A 26,012-nucleotide genomic window follows, 5' to 3' on the forward strand; every position below is an offset into this window, starting at 1 on the left:
GAAACATACTTTGTGAAAACACACCTGCTGATCCTACGATCCTGCACAAAGCTTAATCAGATAGACCATTAAAATATCAATAAGGGAGGCTTTAAACATTTCACAGGTCTGAATTCAGAACCAATAAACTGTGAGACATTGACAAAAGAGACCACAGAAAGAACAACTTACTATAATCACTTGAGGACGACAATCAAGCAAAGTCACCAAGGCATAGAATTTGCCGGAACAGATTTGTTGCTGGGTCAATACCTTGATTGGTTTGGGCTGCCACCCCATGCTTGATGAGGCAGGATATAAACTGGAGGAAAAGCAGATTCCTTTTCTTCATGTCTCTGGCCACCCCCAAAAACTCCCGGAAAATTCAGAGCATGCATCCTTTGTCAATGTTCTGCCAGTAAAAAACATGGTGGCACTCGATTGAGCACAATACATGTGATCAAATGGGATGGAGCGATGTCACTGGCAAATGAACCTTTGGATTATAACCTGGTGTCATGTGACTTCTGACCCTGGCAATACGAGCAGGGGAACTGGGCATGCCTGTTTTCACATGCGAATGGACAGAGTTTTGGGCTTGTCAACGGACATTTTCTTCCTTAAAAAATTATTTGTGATGGAATGTGTTTTTAATTCCCCTCTCAGCATGACCTTACTTTCTATCGTCATCACTGTGTAGGACCATGCTTCCTGCTGGGTGGATGGGCAGGAGCTGGCATCAATTTGGCACAGAGAGTGGGGAGTGGATGAGGGAGCGTTGAGTTGGCGGTGGAAGGTGGTGGGGGTGGGGGCGAGGGTCAAGGAACCCTGCCTGCAAGTGTTACAGGTGGGACAAAGTTCCCTGAGGAACCAAGGTGAGCCTTCTAACTAGGCCAGGTCGCCAACTCTCTGAAGTACCTCGGACTGGATTCTGGGGTGATGGAGAGGAAGAGGGGCATGGACCATCTCCTGCACCATGACCCCAGAACAAAATTCATGTGCGAGTCGATGTTTAAAAGCGAGGCCGGTCTGACTGGCTCAAGCCACTTCCCAATGCAGGTCATTAAAATCTAGCCCTACATATCACACCGCGTAGGGCTGTGTGTCACCATATGTCACACATAGGGTGAGGTGTCATGTTAAAGGGGTAAACATCATTAAATATCTTCCCTTGTAGGCCTTGCCATAAAGGACAATGCCAACATACAAGGCCATATGTCCTTGTATAATGCTACATGTGACCATCAATGCCAGATGCGATTGTATAGGGCTATATGCCCCCCATCCACCAATGGTTGGGAGATCTCTATAGGGTCACTCGATGAGGTTATGTGTCCGCTCTATGACGTTGGATATCGCTATGCGAGGTTATGAGTCACTGTACGAGACGAGGATCATCCTCAGGAGGCCGCCCTTGTGTTTGGAGGCCAGAAGCAGCAAAATAAAGACAAGCCAGCCTCGCTCTTCTACGACTTCAATAGCACAAAGAGCTAAAAGCAGCACGTGGAGGGGCGAGCGGCCTGGACCCCAGGCGGACGGGACACACCAACTGGAGAGCTGCTCCTCCGGCCTGAGAGAAACGAGTCAAAGTCCCATGGTCCGCGCCGAGGAGTGTTCTCCACCAGGGGGCACCACGCGGTGGGGTTGGTGATAGCGGTGGTACCAAAGCAGCCAGCCCTTCCCAACCCAGTCAGTAACGTCCAACAGCAGTCTTCAGAGAAGGGGCAACGTGCCTCTGTTTTATTCTGTGCGGAGGGGGCGAAGATTGGGGGAATAACGATGGTGGTGGTCGGGGTGGGGGGAGGGGTGGATCTCGTAGACGAAAAGACGACCAGTAAACGCGACACCTTTCACCGACAAGACATTTTTAAAGGGGCCGCCCCCGTCCATACATCAGGAGACGGAGTTCTTTCACAGGTTCTGATGCCGATGAGGGAGGGTGGGAGAAGATTCGGTGGGGGGTGGGGTTGGTGATGGGCAGGGGAGTTGCCACATGGAGCTAAAGGGCGGCTCATGTGGCTAAATTCTCAGCGTTGACACTGGACATCCGGATTTGCGAGCTGCTCTTGCTAAGCACGGACAGTTGGGTCCCACCATTGGCCCCACTGCTGGCCAGGGATGGGTGACGATGCTTGAGGTCAACAGCAAAGTACCTGTTCACCTTCCAGCTCCTCCATTTCCTCTTGATCTCCGACTGCACCTTTGGGAAGAAACTTAAAAATGTCATTTAAATGTACCCAGCTGCATCAGAACTGAAGGGATCAAACACACACGCACAGAAATCGAAAGAGAATCTTTTCTGTCAGGAAGTGGAAGATAAAAGCAGCTTACCTCCCCATTCAAGAAACAATACAGAACGGCTACAACAAACCCCTGCAAGGAATAAACAGGTCACATCCAGAATTAGTGCAGTTTAAGGAATGTTACAATCTCAAGTCACCATAGCCTCAGAGTCATAGAAATGTACAGCATGGAAACAGACCTTTTGGTCCAACCTGTCCATGCCGACCAGATATCCCAACCCAATCTAGTCCCACCTGCCAGCACCCGGTCCATATCCCTCCAAACCCTTCCTATTCATATACCCATCCAGATGCCTCTTAAATGTTGCAACTGTACCAGCCTCCACCACTTCCTCTGGCAGCTCATTCCATACACGTACCACCCTCTGCATGAAAAAGTTGCCCCTTGGGTCCCTTTTATATCTTTCCCCTCTCACCCTACCCTCTAGTTCTGGACTCCCACACCCCCAGGGAAAATATTTTGTCTATTTACCCTATCCATGCCCCTCATGATATTATAAACCTCTGTAAGGTCTCCCCTCAATCTCTGACGCTCCAGGGAAAACAGCCCCAGCCTGTTCAGCCTCTCCCTGTAGCTCAAATCCTCCAACCCTGGCAACATCCTTGTAAATCTTTTCTGAACCCTTTCAAGTTTCACAACATCTTTCCAATAGGAAGGAGACCAGAATTGCACACGATATTCCAACGGTGGTTTAACCAATGTCCTGTACAGCTGCAACATGACCTCCCAACTCCTGTACTCAGTACTCTGACCAATAAAGGAAAGTATACCAAACGCCTTCTTCACTATCCTATCTACCTGCGACTCCATTTTCAAGGACCTGCACTCCAAGGTCTCTTTGTTCAGCAACACTCCCTAGGGCTCTCTCGGAGAGGAAGAGAGAATACCAGCTTCTATCTGCACTGGAGGGTTTTGAAATCTTCTCCCCCTCTGCTGATATCACACTCTCCCATCACTCCATTTTCTTCAAAGACTCAAAGTGAATTCTTACAAATCAGGGCATCAAGTTGGTTGACTGACAGGCAAAATAATTCCACAGGGAAATGAAGATTGAGGTAGCAATGATTGGCTGGGGCAGGACCAGGCCTTGGACTGGGGGTGTTGGGATGCTAATGAGGTCATGTGATGAAAGCATCTGACCAATCAGAGTTCATCATCCTAACCTGGGTCCATCAACCACAGATCTCCTTCTGCCATCATTTGACAGTGGCAGCTTTCAGGAAAGGGATAGGAGCAGACGAATTAGAAAGGTGAGTTGGCCATTCGGCCCCTTGAGACGGCTGGCCATTCAAGATCTGATTACTCCACCAACATTTCCACCAACCCACTGTCGCCTTCCCCTCTCCCCCACCCTTGCTCACTTAGCAAGAATCTATCTGCCTCTACCTTGAAGCTATGTAAAGATTCCTCTTCCTGGAGAGAGTCTAACAAGCTCGGAGAGGTGACCTCATAGGATCTGAGCTCCCCGATTGGGGCTGTTAAGCTGGTCCAATCAGGGAGCCCCGGCTGACAGATATTAACAGTAGCATCTGACAGCGAGATCAGTGTCATTTTTATTAGAATCCTGACAGTGTGGAAACAGGCCATTCAGCCCAACAAGTCCACACCAACCCTCTGGGTAGTAATCCACCCAACCCACACATTCCTGAACACTATGGGCAATTCAGCACAGTCAATTAACCTGTCCATCAATGGACTGTGGGAGGAAACCGGAGCACCCGGAGGAAATCGGAGCACCCAGAGGAAACCCACGCGGACACAGGGAGAATGTGCAAACTCCACACAGGCAGTTGCCCGAGGCTGGAATCGAACCTGGGACCCTGGTGCTGGGAGGCAGCAGTGCTAACCACTGAGCCACTATGCCTCCTCTAACTTTGGATGTCTTAATGAAGGGTGACCTAGTGATGGGGTACCAGTCTCTGGAATTATTTCACTTCTGTCCCTTTTCAAGAAAAATGTTCAAGACCCACGATCCTCTGTGGGAAAAAGTTCTTCCTCACCTCTGTTTAAATAGATAGCCCCTGATTTTTAGACAGGGTCTCCAAGTTGCAGGTTCTCCCATAAGAGGGTACATCCTTTCCACATCTACCCTGTCAACATAGAGTCATAGAGATGTACAACACGGAAACAGACCCTTTGGTCCAACTCATCCATGGGTGACAGTGAGGGGGAGTGGGAGGAGGAAGCCAGTGCAGGGACCCCCTGCGGTCATTCCCCTCAAGAACAAGTATACCGTTTTGGATACTTGTGGGGGGGATGACTTACCAGGGGCAAGCAACGAGGTTCAGGCCTCTGGCACGGAGCCTGGCCCCGTTGCTCAGAAGGGTAGGGTGGACAAAGGTAGAGCAATAGTTCTTGGGGACTCGATAGTGAGGGGTACAGACAGACGGTTTTGTGGGGGCGACAGGGACTCACGTTTGGTATGTTGCCTCCCAGGTGCAAGGGTACGTGATGTCGCTGATCGTGTTTTCCAGGTCCTTAAGGGGGAGGGGGAGCAGCCCCAGATCGTGGTCCACGTTGGCACCAACGATATAGGTAGGAAGAAGGGTGAGGATGTCAGACAGGCTTACAGGGAGCTAGGTTGGAAGCTCAGAGTTAGAACAAACAGAGTTGTAGTCTCTGGTTTGTTACCCGTGCCACGTGATAGAGAGTCAAGGAATAGGGAGAGAGAGCAGTTAAATGCGTGGCTACAGGGATGGTGCAGGAGGGAGGGATTCCGGTTTCTGGACAACTGGGGTCCTTTCTGGGGAAGGTGGGACCTCTATAAAAAGGATGGGCTACACCTGAACCTGAGGGGCACCAGTGTCCTTGGGGGGAGGTTTGCTAGTGCTCTTTGGGAGGGTTTAAACTAACTCCGCGGGGGCATGGGAACCAGGACTGTAGCTTTAGGGTACAGGACCTTGAGTGTAGGGAGGTTAGGAATAATGCAGCGATCTCTAAGGAGGGTGCCTGTAACCAGAAAGGTGGATTGAAGTGTGTATACTTCAATGCCAGAAGTATAAGGAATAAGGTAGGTGAACTTGCAGCGTGGGTTGGTACCTGGGACTTCGATGTTGTGGCCATTACAGAGACGTGGGTAGAACAGGGACAAGAATGGCTGTTGCACGTTCCAGGGTTCAAATGTTTTAGTAGGATCAGACATGGGGGTAAAAAAGGGGGAGGCGTGGCATTACTTGTCAAAGACAGTATCACAGCAGTGGAATGGACGATGGAAGAGGACTTGCCATCTGAGGTAGTTTGGGCTGAGGTTAGAAATAGGAAAGGTGAGGTCACCCTGTTAGGTGTTTTCTACAGGCCTCCTAATAGTCCTAGAGAAGTAGAGGATAATATTGCGAGGATGATTCAGGAAAAGAGTGAAGGTAGCAGGGTGGTTGTTATGGGGGACTTTAACTTCCCAGATATTGACTGGGAGAGCTATAGCTCGAGTTCATTAGATGGGTCGGTGTTTGTACAATGTGTGCAGGAGGGTTTCCTGACACAATATGTCGACAGGCCAACAAGAGGGGAGGCTATATTGGATTTGGTTCTAGGTAATGAACCAGGCCAGGTGTTAGACTTGGAGGTAGGTGAGCACTTCGGGGACAGTGACCACAACTCGGTGACTTTTACTTTAGTGATGGAGAGGGATAATCGTGCGCCGCAGGGCAAGAGCTATAGCTGGGGGCAGGGAAATTATGATGCAGTGAGGCATGACTTAGGTTGTGTGGATTGGAAAAACAGGCTTCAAGAGAAGAACACTAATGAGATGTGGGGATTGTTCAAGGAGCAGCTACTGCGTGTCCTCGATAGGTATGTACCAGTCAGGCATGGTGTAAAGGGCCTTGTGAGGCAGCCGTGGTTTAGTAAGGAATTGGAGTCCCTTGTGAAAGGGAAGAAGGCGGCATATGTAAAGATGAGGCGTGAAGGTTCAGTAGGGGCGATTGAGAGTTATAAGGTAGCCAGGAAGGAGCTAAAGAGGGAGCTAAGAAAAGCGAGAAGGGGACATGAAAAGTCTTTAGCTGGTAGGATTAGGGAAAACCCAAAGGCTTTCTATAGGTATGTCAAGAATAAAAGGATGACTAGGGTAGGTATCGGTCCAGTCAAGGATAGTAGTGGGAAGTTGTGTGTGGAGGCGGAGGAGATTGGAGAGACATTAAATCAGTACTTTTCATCAGTATTCACTCAGGAACAGGACACTGTTGCTGATGTGAATATGGAATCACAAATAATTAGAATGGATGCCCTGAAAATATGCAGGGAAGAGGTTTTGGGAATATTGGAAAGGATGAATATAGATAAGTCTCCTGGGCCTGATGGCATTTACCCCAGGATCCTATGGGAAGCTAGGGAGGAGATAGCAGAGCCATTGGCCTGGATTTTTATGTCGTCATTGTCAACGGGAATAGTACCAGAGGACTGGAGGATAGCGAATGTGGTCCCATTGTTCAAGAAAGGGAGTAGGGATAGCCCTAGTAACTATAGGCCAGTGAGTCTGACTTCAGTGGTGGGCAAAGTCTTAGAGAGAATGGTAAGGGATAAGATTTATGAACATCTGGGTAGGAATAACGTGATCAGGGATAGCCAGCATGGTTTTGTGAAGGGCAGGTCGTGCCTCACAAACCTTATTGAGTTCTTTGAGAAGGTGACTAAGGAAGTGGATGAGGGTAAAGCAGTAGATGTTGTGTATATGGATTTTAGTAAGGCGTTCGATAAGGTTCCCCATGGTAGGCTAATGCTAAAACTTCGGAGGTATGGCATTGAGGATACATTAGAGGTTTGGATTAGGAATTGGCTGGCTGGAAGGAGACAGAGGGTAGTAGTTGATGGATTATGTTCATCTTGGAGCGCAGTTACTAGCGGTGTACCACAAGGATCTGTTTTGGGACCATTGCTTTTTGTTATCTTTATAAATGATCTAGAGGAAGGACTTGAAAGCTGGGTAAGCAAGTTTGCGGATGACACAAAAGTCGGTGGAGTTGTGGATAGTGAGGAAGGAAGTGGTAGGTTACAGCGGGATATAGATAAGTTGCAGAGCTGGGCGGAAATGTGGCAAATGGAATTCAATGTAGCTAAGTGCGAAGTCGTTCACTTTGGTAGGAATAACAAGATGATGGATTACTGGGCTAATGGTAGGCTACTTGGTAGTGTGGATGAGCAGAGGGATCTTGGTGTCTATGTACACAGATCTCTGAAAGTTGCCACCCAGGTAAATAGTGCTGTGAGGAAGGCATATGGTGTACTGGGCTTTATTGGCAGAGGAATTGAGTTCCGGAGTCCTGAGGTCATGTTGCAGTTGTATAAGACTCTGGTGAGGCCTCATCTGGAGTATTGTGTGCAGTTTTGGTCGCCATACTATAGGAAGGATGTGGAAGCTTTAGAACGAGTGCAGAGGAGGTTTACCAGGATGTTGCCTGGAATGGTAGGAAGATCGTATGAGGAAAGGCTGAGGCACTTGGGGCTGTTCTCATTGGAGAAGAGAAGGTTTAGGGGAGATCTGATAGAAGTGTATAAGATGATTAGGGGTTTAGATAGGGTAGATACTAAGAACCTTTTACCGCTAATGGAGTCAGGTGTTACTAGGGGACATAGCTTTAAATTAAGGGGTGGTAGGTATAGGACAGATGTTAGGGGTAGATTCTTCACACAGCGGGTTGTGAGTTCATGGAATGCCCTGCCCGTATCAGTGGTGAACTCTCCTTCTTTATGTTCATTTAAGCGGGCATTGGATAGGCATTTGGAAGTTATTGGGCTAGTATAGGTTAGGTAGGACTCGGTCGGCGCAACATCGAGGGCCGAAGGGCCTGTACTGCGCTGTATCCTTCTATGTTCTATGTTCTATGCCGACCAGATATCCCAACGCAATGTAGTCCCACCTGACGCATATCCCTCTAAACCCTTCCTAATCATATAACCATCCAGATACCTTTTAAATGTTGCAGTTTGATACATCAGTTCGCCTCTCACCCCTTGGAACTGCAGTGGACTCAAACTCAGTGTGGTAAAAAGAGGTAAGAGGTTTCCTGATGAAGGGCTTTTGCCCGAAACATCGATTTCGCTGCTCGTTGGATGCTGCCTGACCTACTGTGCTCTTCCAGCACCACTGATCCAGAATCAAACTCAGTGTGTCCAACCTTCCCTGATAAAGCAACAAGCCCACTCAGGGATTAGGTAGGTAAATCCTTCACTGAACTCCCTGGGGTGGTTCAGTGCTTAGGGCTGCTCTTTTGCTGTGCCAGGGTCCCGGGTTCGATTCCAGCCTCGGGCAACTGTCTGTGTGGAGTTTGCACGTTCTCCCTGTGTCTGCGTGGGTTCCCTCCTACAATCCACAGATGTGCAGGTTAGAGGGGATTGCCCATAGTGTTCAGTGATGTGTAGGTTAGGTGGATCAGCCATGGGGAAATGGGGAGCTGGGGGGGGGTGATGGGTTTGGGTGGGATGCTCTCCTTCGGAGGGTTGGTGTGAACTGAAGGGTCTACTTCCACACTGTAGCAATTATATTTTAAGAACTGCTACCTACACCGTGTGGACGGCACGGTGGCACAGTGCTGCTGCCTCACAGCACCTGAGACCCGGGTTCAATTCCCGACTCAGGCGACCGACTGTGTGGAGTTTGCACGTTCTCCCCGTGTCTGCGTGGGTTTCCTCTGGGTGCTCCGGTTTCCTCCCACAGTCCAAAGATGTGCGGGTCAGGTGAATTGGCCATGCTAAATTGCCCGTAGTGTTAGGTAAGGGGCAAATGTAGGGGTATGGGTGGGTGGCGGGTCGGTGTGGACTTGTTGGGCTGAAGGGCCTGTTTCCACACTGTAAGTAATCTAGTAATCTAATCTATTGAAGATCCATCCCCAAATAAGGTGATCAACACTGTATCCTGTTTGGAGAAATGATTATCCTTGTGGGATTATCGCCGGATTATTTATCTAGAAACCCAGCTAACATTCTGGTGACCCGGGTTCAAATCCTGCCACAGCAGATGGTGGAATTTAAATTAATCAAAAAATCTGGAATCAAGGGTCTAATGATGAGCATGACTCCATTGTCAATTTTTGGAAAAACCCATCTGGTTCACTCATGTCCTTCAGGGAAGGAAACTGCCATCTTTACCTGGTCTGGCCTACATGTGACTCCAGGCCCACTGCAATGGGGTTGGGTCCTAACTGCTCACTGGGTAATTAGGGATGGGTAATAAATGCTGGCCTTGCCAGTGATGCCCTCATCTTGTGAATGAATAAAAAACATTTCCAGGTGTGGTCTCACCAGGACCCGAAATAAGTGAAGCCAAATTCCCTACTTCATATTCAATTCCCTTCAGGAAAAATGATATCATTCTATTCACTTTCCTGATTATCTTGCTGTACCTACACACTAACCTTTTACAGTTCCTACACTGGGACACCCAGATCCCTCTGCACCTCAGAGCTCTGTCACACAGGGAGTGCTGGAGAAAATCAGCAGGTCTGGCAGAGAGAGAAAGAGAGACAGAGTTAGTGTTCGGGGTCCGGAATGACTCTTTCTTCAGATTGGATGGGGGATAGAACATTGACTCTGTTTCTCTCGCTACAGGTGCTGCCAGACCTGCTGAGTTTCTCCAGCATCTTCGACGTTGGCGAGATAATTCCAGCACCAGTAGTATTTTGCTCTTATCTGTAATCTCTCACCACTTAGATGATATGTTTCTTTATTTTAATTCTTCTCATTGAGATGGACAATCTCACACGATGCCACATTAGACTCCAACCTTTATATCTCACTGACTCTCAATAGATAACCAACCAAGAGATGGCCACCTGCTGTGGAGATTCTTCTGCACTTGGCTTAGTTGCTATGGTGTTGCCATGGTGTTACCAGACCATAGTAGCCGCGCTCTCATTAGAGAGAAGCGACTGGTGGTGATTTAACCTGAGGGCCACCAGACCTCAGGTGAGGGAAGAGGTTGAGAAGGAGAGTCCTTCACGGTAACGTCAAACCGGTGATGAGAATTGAACCCACACTGTTGGTCATCACACTGCCCTGCAAACTAACAATCCTCCCTCCAGACCTGTCCATCACTCCCCCCTCTGACCTATCACCTTCTCCCTCACCTTCATCCACCCATCGCTCTCCACAAACCCCACCCCCTCCTATTTATCTCTCAGCCCCAATCCACAAGCTTCATTCCGGATGAAGGCCTTTTGCCCGAAACATCCACTCTCCCGCTCCTCGGATGCTGCCTGACCTGCTGCGCTTTTCCCAGCACCACGCTCTCAATCTGATCTCCAGCATCTGCAGTCCTCATTTTCTCCAATCTAACAATCCAGTCAAATGAACTAAACCGAATCCCCCTCCCCCTCCCCCACCCAACATCAGAACAGAGAACATTAGATGACATTCACCGGCGAATGAGAGATCCTGAGTTTAAGCTAGAATCAGGGAATTGGCTGACAGAAGGTTTTCTTATTCTGTATTTATTTATTTGGAATGTGCGACCAAAAAGGATGTAGGAAGCAAATTCAACCATTAGGGGAGAAAAAATAGATAAATTTGGCCTTGGGAAAAAGGTTCAGCCATCACACCAAATGGCATAGCAAGCTCAAACGGCTGAATGGCCTACTTTGTTCCTATAGCCTTCAAAGGAAAGCTGGATATTTGAGTGGACGGAACTACCTGGGATAGAGCAGGACTAGACACTTATGGTGTCATGGGATTTGGGGCTAGCGTGGGAAATTGACTTCGATAACCAGCCATGAGCTAGAACGGTGGAGCAGGCTGAATGGCCTACTCCTGCTCCTCTGTCCTTTATTCCTCCCTCGTTGAGTACAAAGTGGCAGCAGAGGTTGAAGGAACCGATTGGGAGCATTTGGATTCAACGACAAGAGGAAACCTGGGCTTAAGATTCATAGAGTCATTCAGCACGGAAACAGACCCTTCGGTCCAACCAGACTATGATCTGAAACTAAACTAGTCCCACCTGAATCCTGTGACACCGTGAAAACAGCATCAGCAAGGACTTGTAAATAATAATCAGGATTATGTAACCCCAGGATGCTTGATCTTGGGCTTTCCCTTTGAACCCGTTTCTGGGGTTGCCCACTGTTCGGACACAGCATCAGCAGCTCAGGATTGCGAATGGGCTTTGGCCAGGATTGGGTCTGTGTGGCTGGAAAAGCACAGAAGGTCAGACGGCATCCGAGGAGCAGGAGAGTCGACGTTTCGGGATTCCTGATGAAGGCCTTTTGCCCGAAACGTCGACTCTCCCGCCCCTCGGACGCCGTCTGACCTGCTGTGCTTTTCCAGCAACGCCCTCTCGATTCTGATCTCCAGCGTCTGCAGCCCTCCCTGTCTCCAAGTGGGTCTGACCCACTGAGGAAACTTTGTACCTCTCTGTGTCCGGCTGCTTAACACTCAGTGGTTTGACAGTGCTCTGACCAAGTTACCTGGAAGGATCCTAATCCCAGCTCGAACACCAGCCGTTCCCTGGTGTTCACATCCTCTGGGTAAAAAGCAAACACCGTGTAGTGGATCCCAAACAGCGGAATTAAGAGAAGTGTTGATCGGGCCAGTCTCCTGTGGGGGGGCGAAGTGATCAGATAGGGGTGGCAGGGGGAGAGGCAGAGAGAAATAACAGCCATTAGCACAGGTGAGCTCAAGGTTGATAAATCAAATTATTTCTTTAAACACGTACAATATAAACAGGAAGAAACTAATATTTCAAATTCTGTCGCACTTTCAGCTCAAAATGTAAACTGGGAGGTTGGCTAAAATGGCAGCAGTGGAGGAATCCTCAGGTTCAGGAGTGTCAGAGGGAGGGGCTAATATTGTAAGAGGTTACAAACTAGGGGCAGGAGTTAGCCCCTGAAGACTCCTGCAATTTGGAAAGGTCATAAGCCGTTCTGAAAACAACACCACTGCAGATCACAGTGGGTCCATGCAGCATCCATGCAGAGAGAGCAGGCTAACGTTTCAAGTCCAGATGACTTTTTGTCAGCTTTGGTGGAGAGTCATCTGGGCTGGATATGTTAGCCAGCTCTCTCTGCATGGATGCTGGCTGGACCCACTGTGATCTCCAGGGTTTCTTTCTGTTTTCAGTACAGATTCCAGCATCAGCAGCGACTTCCCCGGCATATTGCTGATCTGTCCCCCTCTTCTCCAATTTCCTGATTCTCCCAAAGTCATTGAGTCACGCAGTACGGAAACAGACCCTTCCCGATGAAGGGCTCCTGCCCGAAACGTCGATTTTCCTGCTCCTCGGATGCTGCCTGACCTGCTGTGTATTTCCAGCACCATTCTAATCTTGCCTTTGGTCCAATCAGTCCATGTTGAACATTATCCCAAACTAAACTAGTCCCACCGGCCTGCTCCAATCATTCCAAACCTTTCCTATACAGGTACTTGTCTCAATGTCTTTTATAGGTTGGCACTGCACCCAAATCCACCATTTCCTCAGAAAGTTCATTCCACACGCAAACCACATTCTGTGTAAAACATTTGCCCCCTATTGCCGTTTTTAAATCCCTCTCTCCTCTCACCTTAAAAATGTGCCCCCTGTATTGAAATCTCCCATCCTAGGATAAAGACAGCTTTCATTATCCTTGATTTGGAGATGCCGGTGTTGGACTGGGGTGTATAAAGTTAAAAATCACACAACACCAGGTTATAGTCCAACAGGTTTAATTGGAAGCACACTAGCTTTCGGAGCGACGCTTCTTCGTCAGGTGAAAGAAGTGAAACTATCACTGTATTCTAACAGATGAAAGGCTTAACAGACAATCAATTTTTTAATGTATAATTTCAGTTACATCACACTGTAAATTTTTGCCATAAATTCTGTGGTACAATCGAGCCCTCCACAATCACCTGATGAAGGAGCGTCGCTCCGAAAGCTAATGTGCTTCCAATTAAACCTGTTGGACTATAACCTGGTGTTGTGTGATTTTTATCTTCATTATCCTTATCTATCTCCTCAATATTCAATAAGGAGTGAGGGGCAATGGCCCAATGGTATTATCTCTAGACTATTAATCCAGAGACCCAAGTAATGTCCTGGGGACCCATCATGGCAGATGGTGGAATTTGAATTCAATAACAAAAAGAAAATTTGGGATTAAGAGTCTAATAGTGACAATTAAATCATTGCCGGTTGTCTGAAAACCCATTTAGCTCATTAATGTTCTTCAAGGAAGGAAACTGCCATCTTTACCTGGCCTGGCCTATATGTAACTCCAGACCCATAGCAACTTGGTTGGCCCTCTGGGCAATTAGGGATGGCAATAAACACTGGCCTGACCAGTGATGTCCACATCCTATGAGTGAATATGAAACAAAATCTAGATTTTACTCAGTGATGACTCATCCACAGCGATACACCCCGCTCACCCAGGGTGGAGATTTCCAAAGCAAATCTCTCAAGGAAGAATATTCTCTCATTTCTGTGCCCAAAGTCAATCCTGATTTTGTGAGTCCCCATGTTCTAGATCCCCCCGGGGTGATGAAGCAACATGTCAATATCCACTGTGGCAAGCCTTCTTTAGAATGCTATGGGTTTTGGTGAGATCAGTCTATGGAACCTTTGTTACACAACCCTGTCAGCTCAGGAAGCCATTTTATAGCTATAGAGATCAAAACTGCACACAATACTCAACATGCGGTCTCACCAAAGCCCTATGTAACATGACTTCTTTAGCTCTAGGCATTTCCCTTCCTAATAAATAAGACTGTACTGACATGAGGGAGGCTATACTGTTCTATAGGTATGCAAAACAGCATGGAAACAGACCCTTCGGTCCAACTCGTCCATCCCAATCTGACCAAGTCCCATTTGCCAGCATTTGGCCCATATCCCTCCAAACCCTTCCTATTAACTCCATGACCTTATAAAAGCTACAGCATTCCAAGGGGCAGAAACAGGCCATTCAACCCATCAATTCCCCGCTACCTCTTCATAGGAGCAATCGAATTAGTCCCAGTGCTGTGAGTCTTTCCGTAGAGTTATCCTTTTTCTGAAAATTTTACCTTATTCCGTTGTGAAGGCTATTATTAAATTCATTACTTTGTCAAGTAGTCAGTTCCAAATTCTAATGATTTGTTTAGTAAGAAGGTTTTTCTACTGGTTCTACGGCCAGTCACATTCAATGTGTGTTACTTGGATATCAACTCTTTAGGCATCAGAAAGCATTTCTCATTGCATAGTCCTACCCCAACTCAACCACCTCCATTTCATTTCCTCGTCACCTTCTCTGTGGTGGAGAGCATTACCTCTGCTTCACCAGTCATTATCCAACAGTAATCCATCATCGCTAGAAAAATTCTCGTCAACTCTCTTTCAATCCAAGTCCAAAACTTTGAACTCCTTTGTGAAAGTGTTCAGATTTACACTCAAACCCTCAACTACAGCCAAACTAGTGTTTTGGAAAGGTTTAACACAACTCTGTTTCTGAGGACATTTCATTTAACCTGAGAGGTTAACTCTGATTTCTCTCCACAGATGCTTCCAGACCTGCTGAGTTTTTCCAGCAACGTCTGTTTTTGTTTCTGGTCCGGAAAGCCCAGGATCTCACATCTTTTAATAACTTTTTTGTTAATTCATTGGATGAGGCCGTCACTGACCCAGGCAGTATTTATTGGCCATCTCTAATTGCCCCAGAGGGCAGTTAAGAGCCAAGCGCATTGCTGTGGGTCTGGAGTCACATGTAGGCCAGACCAGGAAAGGATGAAAGCTTCCTTCCCTTTAGGACATGAGTGAACCAGATGGATTTTTACCCCAACACCATTAGATGCTTAATTCCAGACTTTAATTCAAATTCTGCCAGCTACTGTAGCTGGCTTCAAACTCAGGTCCCCAGGATTACATGGGTCTCTGGGTAATAATCCAGTGATAATCCCATTTGCCATTTCCTTCTCTCAGGTGCATTGTTAAACTGTCCCACCACCTCCATGGATCAATCTACAAACACTCCGTGCTCTCTATCATCTTGCACTCCCGTTAAAGTTGTTCTAAAATTTGCTGTGAATTTCTCTTTTCAATCTTTGCACGAGAATTGATCACCTCACACTTTTCAACGTTGGATTTAATCTGACACGTGCTGTTTCGCTCCCCTGCCCATCTGGGTCCAAGGGCGATGATGGATTTCCTCATTACTGGCGACATTTTCAAGTTTTGCATCATTTTTAGGCATCAAAGGTCTGTCCCAGGTCGGAGCCATTCACCTGTATCGGAAAGGAAGGTGGCCCTAGCATTGAACCTCCGTGCAACATTGGGAAGCAGCCATTCCCCACAACTTCCATTTCGGCCAACTTAACATTGCAATGTGAAATATAGCAGCAGGAGGAGGCCATTCAGCCCTTCAAACTTGCGGTGCCGTTCAATGTTGATCATGGGTGACCATCCAACTGAGTCCACTTTCTCTCAGATCCTTTGATTCCTTTAGTCCTAAGAGCTATACCTACATCTTTTGTGAAAGTTTTGACCTGGACCACTTCCTGTAGCAGAGCACTCCAGAGTTTCCGGGTGAAGAAATTTCTCCTCATCTCTGTCCTAAGAAGTCTATTTCTTATTGTTAAACTGGAACCCCGGGTTCTGAATTCCCCAATCCTCAAGAACATCCTTTGTCTGTTTACCCTGCCTGCTCCTGATAGGATTATGTAGGTTTCAATGAGACCATGCTCCTGCTTTATTCTCCTATACCCCAGTAAATGTGGTCCTCACCAATCCAGTCCTCCTTCATAGTGAGTCCTACTATCCCAGAGCTGAAAACGTGTTGCTGGAAAAGCGCAGCAGGTCAGGCAGCATCCAAGGAACAGGAGATTCGACGTTTCGGGGGCTTATGCCCGAAACATCGAATCTCCTGTTCCTTGGATGCTGCCTGACCTGCTGCACTTTTCCAGCAACACATTTTTAGCTCTGATCTCCAGCATCTGCAGTCCTCACTTTCTCCTACTATCCCAGGGATCAGTCTCAGAAACCTTCTTTGGACCTCCTCAGTGGGCAGAACATCCCTCCTCACATAAAGAGTCTAAAACTACACACAATATTCCAGATCAACTCTGTCAATGTTTATCCAAACTGCCGACATCCCTTTTCTCTCCAACTTGCCAACGAACCTACAATGTTGTAAGCTAATCCAAAATGGAAAGTCAGTATCTGGAACACCATTCCACCCAACAGATCTAATGGAAAAGGATTTGCCCTGATCAGATCTGGGGCCGTCTATCTTTGTGTTGGATCTGTGGACATGGAGAACCGTCCAGTTCAGTTACATGAAGACGCACGGTGGAAACCCTTGATCCTGATTGGACCAAGGAGCAGCTGGTCTTCACCAGTCAAGATTCCCAAGTTTTTCTCCCACATTATCGTGCGTAAACATTTCCTCACTACCTGGCTTCCCTTCGTTTTTGAGTGTGAGTGTAATGTTTGCAATCTTTTCATGCCCATGTTGAGGGGACGCCAGAAGATTAAGGGCAGTGCATCCACAATCTCTACCCTCAGTTTCCCTCAGATACAATTCTGGGTGCTTCCTAATCCCTGAATGCTGATTATCTTTATCTCTGTACACATTCATTGACCATAGCTTTTGCAAAGGTACCTTCCTTAGCCAACAAAACCCTCAATGCATTTGTGCCTCTTTACCTTCATCAAATAATCTTCATTTCCTTCACTATTTGCCTCTACTTCTCTTCTGAAAATCCTTTACTTCTTCATGTGAGTGTCATTGGTTGGGCCAGTATTTATTGCCCATTCCCTAATCGCCCTTGAGCAAGTGATGATGAATTGCCTTCTAGCACTGCTACAATCTATAGGGTGTAGGTCCTCTCAAAAGTGCTGTTAGGGAGGGAGAATTCTGACCCAGTGGTAGTGAAGGGGATGCTAGTGTTATTATACCTGGAGAAACCCTTCAGATTCTCTCCAATGGGAGTCACCCATTTATTCTCTGACCATTTCTTTCTCTCGCTCATTTTCCTTTTCATTGCTCCTCTACGCTTTTTGTATTCATTATAAGGAGAAAGTAGCCATCGTGTTGCTATGGTCTGGCGGTGGAGGAGGCCAAGGACCTGCATGTCCTTGGTGAAGTGGGAGGGGGAGTTGAAGTGTTGGGCCACAGGGTTATTGGGTTGGTTGGTGCGGGTGTCCCAGAGGTGTTCTCTGAAACGTTCCGCAAGTAGGCGGCCTGTCTCCCCAATATAGAGGAGGCCACATCGGGTGCAGCGGATGCAGTAGATGATGTGTGTGGAGGTGTAGGTGAATTTGTGGTGGATATGGAAGGATCCCTTGGGGCCTTGGAGGGAAGTAAGGGAGGAGGTGTGGCCGCAAGTTTTGCATTTCTTGCGGTTGCAGGGGAAGGTGCCGGGAGTGGAGATTGGGTTGGTGGGGGGGGGGGGGGGTGGTGGACCTGACAAGGGAGTCACGGAGGGAGTGGTCTTTTGGGAATGCTGATAGGGGAGGGGAGGGAAATATATCCCTGGTAGTGGGGTCCGTTTGGAGGTGGTGGAAATGATGACGGATGATACGATGTATATGGAGGTTGGTGGGGTGGTAGGTGAGGACCAGTGGAGTTCTGTCCTGGTGTCGATTGGAGGAAGGAGCAGCAACAGGCCATTCAGCCCCTCTATCCTGTTCTACTATTTAGTACAATCAGGGCTGATCTTATCTAGGCCTCACCTCCACTCTCCTATAGAAATTGTAAGGAGAGTCAGCCAGGTGGACCTCATAGAGCCAGAGCTCCATGATTGGGGCTGTTAACCCGGTCCAATCAGGGAGCCCTGGCTGACAGATATAAAGTGTTTCTGCTCCTGGGCCTGGCCAAACTGGCCATAAACAGGTCCAGGCAGCGGGCCGTGGAGGGGGTCGTTAGGGCCGACTGCCTGCCCCTCTTCCGCGGTTACGTTAGGGCCCGGGTGTCCTTGGAGAAGGAGCACGCGGTGTCCACCAACACCCTGGAGTTGTTCAGGGAGAGGTGGGCGCCGCAGGGAGTGGAGTGCATCATTTCCCCCTCCAACTCTATTTTGATTTAGTCCCTGCCCTCCCCTTCACTGTTTTGATCACACAGCATTGCCCTTTGACGTGAAGGGCACTGCTTGTCACAGACCACTCGGGTGTTTTCCTACTTTTCCTGGTGGTGGATATTGAATAAAGATTTGTGCACTTTGCGTCTCTCACTGTGTCTCACAACTATACAAACACACCATGGGTGCTGGGAAAAAAAAATAAACAGGAGATTAAGGGCACTGCTTGTCACAGGCCACTAAAAAGAAAAAGAGGAAAAAAAAACAAGAGTGTTAGGAGTGCTTGATGTGAAGGGCACTGCTTGTCACAGGCCACTCGGGTGTTTCCTTTCTTCCTGGTGGTGGAAATTAAATAAAGATTTGTGCACTTTGTGTCTCTCACTGTGTGTCTCACACCTGCACACACACACCATGGGTGCTGGGGAAAATAAGCACTACCGCAGTTAGGTGGTAGTGTGGGGATTAATAAAAAAAAGAAAAAAGAACAAAAAAAATAAAAAAAATAAAAAAAAAACACCCTGGAGTTGTTCAGGGAGAGGTGGGCACCAAAAAAAAAAAAATAAAATAAAGTGTTTCTGCTCCTGGGCCTGGCCAAACTGGCCATAAACAGGTCCAGGCAGCGGGCCGTGGAGGGGGTCGTTAGGGCCGACTGCCTGCCCCTCTTCCGCGGTCACGTTAGGGCCCGGGTGTCCTTGGAGAAGGAGCACGCGGTGTCCACCAACACCCTGGAGTTGTTCAGGGAGAGGTGGGCGTCGCAGGGAGTGGAGTGCATCATTTCCCTCTCCAACGCTATTTTGATTTAGTCCCTGCCCTCCCCTTCACTGTTTGATCACACAGCATTGCCCTTTGATGTGAAGGGCACTGCTCGTTACTGGCCACTCGGGTGTTTCCTTTCTTCCTGGTGGTGGAAATTAAATAAAGATTTGTGCACTTTGTGTCTCTCACTGCGTATCACATTTGCACACACACTATGGGTGCTGGGGAAAAATAAGCACTACCGCAGTTAGGCGGTAGCGCGGGGGTTAATTAAAAACAAAAAAAAAGAAAAAAAAGAAAAAAAATTAACAAAAATTAAACAGGAGTGTTTCTGCTCCTGGGCCTGGCCAAACTGGCCATAAACAGGTCCAGGCAGCAGGCCGTGGAGGGGGTCATTAGAGAAATCGGAGTTGACGTTGCTGGATCCGGTTCTGAGGAAGGGTCACCGCACACGAAACGTTAACTCTGATTTCTCTCCATAGTTGCTGCCAGACCTGCTGAGTTTTTCCAGCAACTGCTGTTTTGTGGGGAAATAATGCAGTTGGCTGTAGATCATGCGGTGTCGGTAACTGAGAGACCCAAACTGATACTTTAGAATGGAGGTTCAAATCAAGTCGGTTAAGATAAGATTTAATCTTATTAACTGGCAGACCAGGGTGGCACAGTGGCTCAGTGGTTAGCACTGCTGCCTCACAGCACGAGGGACCTGGGTTCAATTCTGGCCTCGGGCAACTGTCTGTGTGGAGTTTGCACGTTCTCCTCGTGCTCCAGTTTCCTCCGATAATGTGCAGGTTATTGGACATTGTGTGTACACACACAATAATGTGTAGTTTAGGTGGATTGGGCATGGGAAATCGCCTGTAGTGTTTGGTGCATCAGTCAGGGAAAATGTAGAGGAAATAAGGGAGTAGGTCTGGGTGGGTTACTCTTTGGAGGGTTGGTGTGGACTTGTTGGAACAAAGGGCCTGTTCCCACACTGTAGGGATTCTAAGGATGGCCTTCTCTCGTTCCTTGTTGGTTTTTTGGGGGTACACAGACTCTGGTGACACATGAATTCAGCGTGTAAAGATCTGGAATCAAAAGATAGTCTCAATGATGGTCACCATGACAACCATCATGTGTTGCTTTAAAAGCCTGCTTGATTCACTGATGGGAAGGAGATCTGACACCTTCACTTGGTCTGACCTAAGTGTGACCGGATATCTGACTTGATGCTGCAACAACAACCTGCACTCACATAGCGCCACTGACACACACTAACATCCCAGACAGTTCGCAGAGACGTCGCAGGGATATTGTCGCCTCTGGAGTCAAAAGGAACAAAGGGACGATCTAATCAAGGCACACAGCACGAGTAGATCAGGTAGCGACGAGACACAATCTCTTCCAAGGGAGGGAGAGACTGGTTTAAGGGGACAGGGGTCGGAGAATCTGGGGCTGGGCTCTGTGGGGGTGACCTCAAGGAAACCAGACCCCCACGGATGCTTGTTGAGGCCGGGGTGGGGGGAGCGGTGTAGGGGTTGGGATTTTGAAAACTTCATAACTCAGACGAAAAGGGGATTAATCAAAGGTTTCAAAAGCCCAGGGGACTAGCTATGATACAGAATAGGCAAAACAGGTCCGAGGGGCTGAATGGTCTATTCCTGTTCTCCAGGGAATCAGAGAAAGGACAAATTATCCTTTCGTCTCTTGCAGGATGGGAAAAGTACAATGAAAAATATCTTCTGTACCACCCTCAAGAGTAACAGACCCCCACTGAGTGACACACTTGAGAATTTGCAAAAAGCTGTTCAGCTCCACTTTATAAATTTGTAATACTAGGTAGCAAACTGGGAACAGCACGGTGGCTCAGCGGTTAGCACTGCTGCCTCACAGCGCCAGGGACCCAGGTTCAATTCTACGCTCAGATGACTGTCTGTGTGGAGTTTGCACATTCTCCCTGTGTCCGTGTGGGTTTCCTCTCATAGTCCATATGTTAGGTGGAATGGCCGTGCTAAATTATCTTGTAGTGTCCAGGGATGCCTAGGGCTAGGTGGATTAGCCATGGGAAATACAAGGTCTGGGTGGAATGCTCATCAGAGGGTTTTTATGGGCTCGATGGGCCGAATGGCCTGTTTCCACACTGTAAGGATTCTATGATCAGTGACACAATGGGATTCCATGCTTTTAATTATTTAAGTATTTCCTTCAGATACATACGTTTTGTAAGTGAGTCCTAGTCATTATAGGCAGGCACATGTGTCTGTGAAGGCCATTTCTGTTCAGTATGTTGGATAACACTGTAGTCGGTTCCAGTCTCACCTGGTTAAGTATCGCCCTTATGTGTCATCCTTACTTGGTTTGACCTCCAGACCCACAGCAACCTGATTGGCCCTTAACTACCCTCTGACCTGGCTCTAGCCAACCACCCAATTCAAGGGCAACTGGGGGTGGGCAATAAAAGTTGGATGCCTACACACCATGAAAGAATAAAGTAACAGATGGCTTGTAGGCATGAGCTTTACTAAAAGGGTTGATGGCAGGTAGCTGATGGTTCACAATGATTCATGTTTCGAGAATATCCGCATGAATTGCAACTAATATTCACTCTCATCTGGTGCAAAAAGAAAACAGGAAACATGGCTCGACCATGGCTAACAGAAGAAATTAGGGACAGCATTAGATCCAAAGAGGAGATGTATAAAATTGCTAGAGCAAGCAGCAAGCCTAAGGACTAGGAGCATTTTAGGATTCATAAATTAACAGAAGTCAAGAGAGGGAAAAGAGATTAAAAGAATAACATTCCAAGAACATAGAAACTGACTGTTAAAGCTTCTGTAGAAATGTGAACAGAAGATGATGAATAAGTACAATTGTAGGTCAGGAGCTTGGGAAATTATAACGGGGAACAAAGAACTGGCAGCATATTTAACGCATATTTTGGTTCTGCCTTCACAAAAGAGAACACAAATATTCTCCCAGAAGTGGTTTACGGGCAGGATAAATGGGACTTTTTCCAAGAGGCAGCCAGGCAGCCAGTAACTGGTGGTGTACTGCAAGGATCAGAGCTTGGACCCTAGTCATTAAGCATAGATATAATTGACCCGGGTAAGGGAACTGTATGCAACATTTCTGAGTTTTCTGACAACACAAAACTGGGTGGCGTTGTGAGTTGTGAGCAAGGATGCTTCAGGGTCATTTTGACAAGTTGAGTGAGGGGAAACATGTGGCAGATGCAGTAGAGTGCGGCTAATTAGAAAGGTCAACCTACTTTGGTGTGATGAACAGAAAAACAGCATTATTGAAGTTGTGATAAATTGCAAAGTGTGGATATACGGAAGTCCTTGTACATCAGTCACTGGAAGTAGACAGGCAGGTTCATCAAGCAATTAGGAAGAAAGGTGGCATATTGGCCTTCATTGCAAGAGAATTTGAGTGCTGAAAAAGGGATGTCTTACTGCGGTTATGCAAGGCCTTGCTGAGACCAAACCTGGAGTAATATGTACAGCTTTGGTCTCCCTACCTAAGAAAGGATATACTTGCCACAGAGGGAGTACAGTGGAGGTTCAACAGGCTGATACCAGAGGTGACAGAAATGTCCTCTGAGGAGAGATTGGTTCAACTGGGCCTGTACTTATTAAGGTTAGAAGGGTGACATAGGATCTGATTGTAACATGCAACAATCTAACAAGGTTGGACGGACTAGATCCAGGGAGAATGCTTCCTCCTGGTAGGGGGTTTAGAATCAGAGGACGTTGTCTCAGGATACAGGGTAGACCATTTAGGACTTTTGGGAGTGAACCTGTGGATTTTTTTACCTCATAAAGAGGTTAAGTCCATGAATTGATTCAAGGAAGAGGTTGATAAATTTGTAGATCTCAAAGGGACAAGGAGAGCTGGCAGGAACATGACGATGAGCTCAAGGATCAGACCATGATCATTATGAAGAGTGAAGCAGGCTGGAAGGGCTGAATGGCCACTCCTGCTCCTTTTTTTCCTACAGATGTTGTATTGGATTAACAGCAAGAAGACGCTAAGAACTCATGATCCCTGCTAGAGAAGACACAGAACTGAGTTTAACAAATCCTGTCACTTGTGAGGCTGGAGTCTGAAAGTGGCCGTGGATTTTGCTAGTACATCCTGGACTGACCCAACCGCATATTGTGATGCACCTCACGGTCCACACTTACATGTGACTCCATTGACCCAAAACCAAGCCAGGCAATGGGGGGGATGGGCAATAAGCAGTGAGCTGGCACGAGTACTAAGAACAAATGAACACTTTTAGATGATCATTTTGCCAGCACTGAGGGACAGAAATCTTCAGAAATGCTTTTACAAACATCCACTTGAGAAATTACCACCTCCGAGTCCCAAACAATCATGAGTCCAGATCTGCATGATTACCTGATTGACAAAATCTTCGGTTTTTAATGGGGCACAACTGAAGGACAAATATTGAGAAAATACACTCCAGCTCAGAGTGATGCTGGAAAAGCACAGCAGGTCAGGCAGCATCCGAGGAGCAGGAAAATCGACGTTTCGGGCAGGAGCCCTTCATCAGGAATGAGAATTGAGAAAATATATCCCACTGGTTCGGTGGCCAGAGGATCTGTTTCTACCTTCAATGCTCATTCAAGTGCATTCACAACACAACTGCCAAGCAATGACCATCTTCAACAAGAAAGCACCAAAACATCGCCCCTTGACATTACCATCACTGAATCCCCCCACTGTCAATATCCTGGGGGGTTATCATTGACCAGAAACTCAACTGGACTCACCACATAAACACACTGGCTACAAGAGCAGGTCAGAGGCTAAGAATACTGCTGTGAGTAACTCCCCTCCTGACTCCCCAAAGCCTGTCCACCATCTACAAGGCACAAGTCAGGAGTGTGGTGGAATACTCCCCACTTGCCTGGATGGGTGCAGCTCCAACAACACTCAAAAGCTTGACACCATCCAGGACTAAGCAGCCCACTTGCTTGGCACCACATCTGCAAGCATCCACTCCCTCCACCACCAACACTCAGTAACAGCAGTGTGCACTATCTATAAGATGCACTGCGGAAATTCACCAAAGATTAGGGCGGCACGGTGGCACAGTGGTTAGCACTGCTGCCTCACAGCGCCAGAGACCTGGGTTCAATTCCCGCCTCAGGCGACTGACTGTGTGGAGTTTGCACGTTCTCCCCGTGTCTGCGTGGGTTTCCTCCGGGTGCTCCGGTTTCCTCCCACAGTCCAAAGATGTGCGGGTCAGGTGAATTGGCCATGCTAAATTGCCCGTAGTGTTAGGTAAGGAGTATATGTAGGGGTATGGGTGGGGTTCGCTTCGGCGGGTCGGTGTGGACTTGTTGGGCTGAAGGGCCTGTTTCCACACTGTAAGTAATCTAATCTAATCCTCAGACAGCATTTCCCCAATCCATGACCACTTCCATCTAGAAGGACAAGGGCAGCACATACATGGGTACACCGCCCCCTGCAAGTTCCCCTCCAAGCCACTCACCATCCTGACTATATTTGGCCGTTTCTTCAGCGTCCACTGGGTCAAAATCCTGGAATTCCCATCCAGACTTCCACCCTTTCCTTGTGGGCGTACCCTACAATGTGTAAACTGCAGCAATTCAGGAAGGCAGCTCAACATTGCCTTGCCAAGGGCAATTGGGGAAGGGCAATAAATGTTGGTCCAGCCAGCAATGCCCATACACCATGACCAAAGAGATAAAAAGACTGTTGTTACTGTGGGGAAAGTGTGTTAAATTTCTCATGTTAGGTGGGTGCATCTGAGGTTCTTTGGGATGGATAGGAATTGATGTGGTGAATAACCAAAGCCACAGCCAACTTGGTAGAAAGTGTTTCTATTGATATAGTGCACCTTACAGCATTATCACTTTTGCACTTATCAGGAAGTGTGGTAGTCCATTTCCACACACCGTGATAGTGATCTGCTCATCAGCTCATCAAAAGGAGGGGAAGGACTGGACAATCACTGGGAATAACTCCACTGCTCTCTCCTGCATGGTGTCACAGGCTAATACTTTGAGGAGGGGGGGTGCTGAGGTAACCTTGGATAAGTCGCTCAGTCAGTCTCCGCGTCCTCTGACTCTGCTGCACTTGTTCATCAGTCTCAATGGCCTGAAGTCCCTTCACCTGACGAAGGAGCGGTGCTCCAAAAGCTTGTGATTTCAAATAAACCTGTTGGATGATGACCTGAGGTCATGTGACTGCTGACATCTTAAGGTAAGGCTCTTTTCAATGTTTTCATCCATTTCCGACATCAAACTGGACAATGTGAGAAAGCACCATTTTGCTTTTGCGATTAAGTCATATTTTCCAATTTATCAAATGGTTAGCTGGATTCCCTTATCAATAAGATTCGTGCATAAGGCCTTGGGCCCTCCTAATCTCCCATTACCTCAGAATCGGATTAAAGTTGATATCGTACCAAGGATAGCTGACCCATACTGAGGTCAGAGGTCGGTGTTCAGGGGTGTGTGACAGGATGGAAAAGGCAGGGAGGTTTTGGAGGGATGTTTGGAGGTTGGGGCCCAGGGAACTGAAGGAAGAGCCGCCGTCGATAAAGTAAACAAAAAGGAAATCTGGGATGCAGAAAAAAAATCTGAGCAGTACAGGGGCTGGTCAGCTGGGTCTGGAGGGGATTAAAGGAGGGTAAGGAGTGGCAAAATCATGGATACGTTTGGAAAACAAGGATGCAAATGTTTAAAACTGAAGTATTTCCAGACCGGTTGGGAACATAGGAATGATGGCAGAAAGGATATCAGTAAGTTCAAACATGACAACAGAGTTTACGCTGAGCTCAGATCGATGGAAAAGTGGCAAGGTACAGGATTCTGGAAAGGTTCCCTTCAGCGTTGGCACCTGGGCATTGCTGGCTAGGGCAGCCTCTCTTGCCCATCTCAAGTTAACATTGAGCAGTAGAGGTATCTCCTTGAACCGCTGCAGTCCAATTGGTGTAAGCCCACCCGCAATGTGCTCAGGGAGGGAATTCCAGGATTGTGGCCCAGCGACAGTGAAGGAAT

General features: G+C 47.6%; 1 protein-coding gene across 1 annotated transcript in view; it reads right to left on the reverse strand.

Moving 5' to 3' along the window:
- Positions 1 to 1,990: 1,990 nt before the first annotated feature.
- The window catches only part of LOC132816245 (pituitary adenylate cyclase-activating polypeptide type I receptor-like), a 175,472-nt gene continuing 151,450 nt past the window's right edge, over positions 1,991 to 26,012 (reverse strand). Inside the window, exons 12-14 of the mRNA XM_060825741.1 lie at positions 11,673 to 11,802; positions 2,311 to 2,352; positions 1,991 to 2,179 (exon numbers count right to left, since the gene is read on the reverse strand). Of these exons, the coding sequence (XP_060681724.1) occupies positions 1,991 to 2,179; positions 2,311 to 2,352; positions 11,673 to 11,802 (361 nt within the window). The remainder of the gene's footprint in view (positions 2,180 to 2,310; positions 2,353 to 11,672; positions 11,803 to 26,012) is intronic.

The sequence above is a fragment of the Hemiscyllium ocellatum genome, chromosome 5, assembly GCF_020745735.1.
Source record: "Hemiscyllium ocellatum isolate sHemOce1 chromosome 5, sHemOce1.pat.X.cur, whole genome shotgun sequence".
Classification (NCBI taxonomy): domain Eukaryota; kingdom Metazoa; phylum Chordata; class Chondrichthyes; order Orectolobiformes; family Hemiscylliidae; genus Hemiscyllium; species Hemiscyllium ocellatum.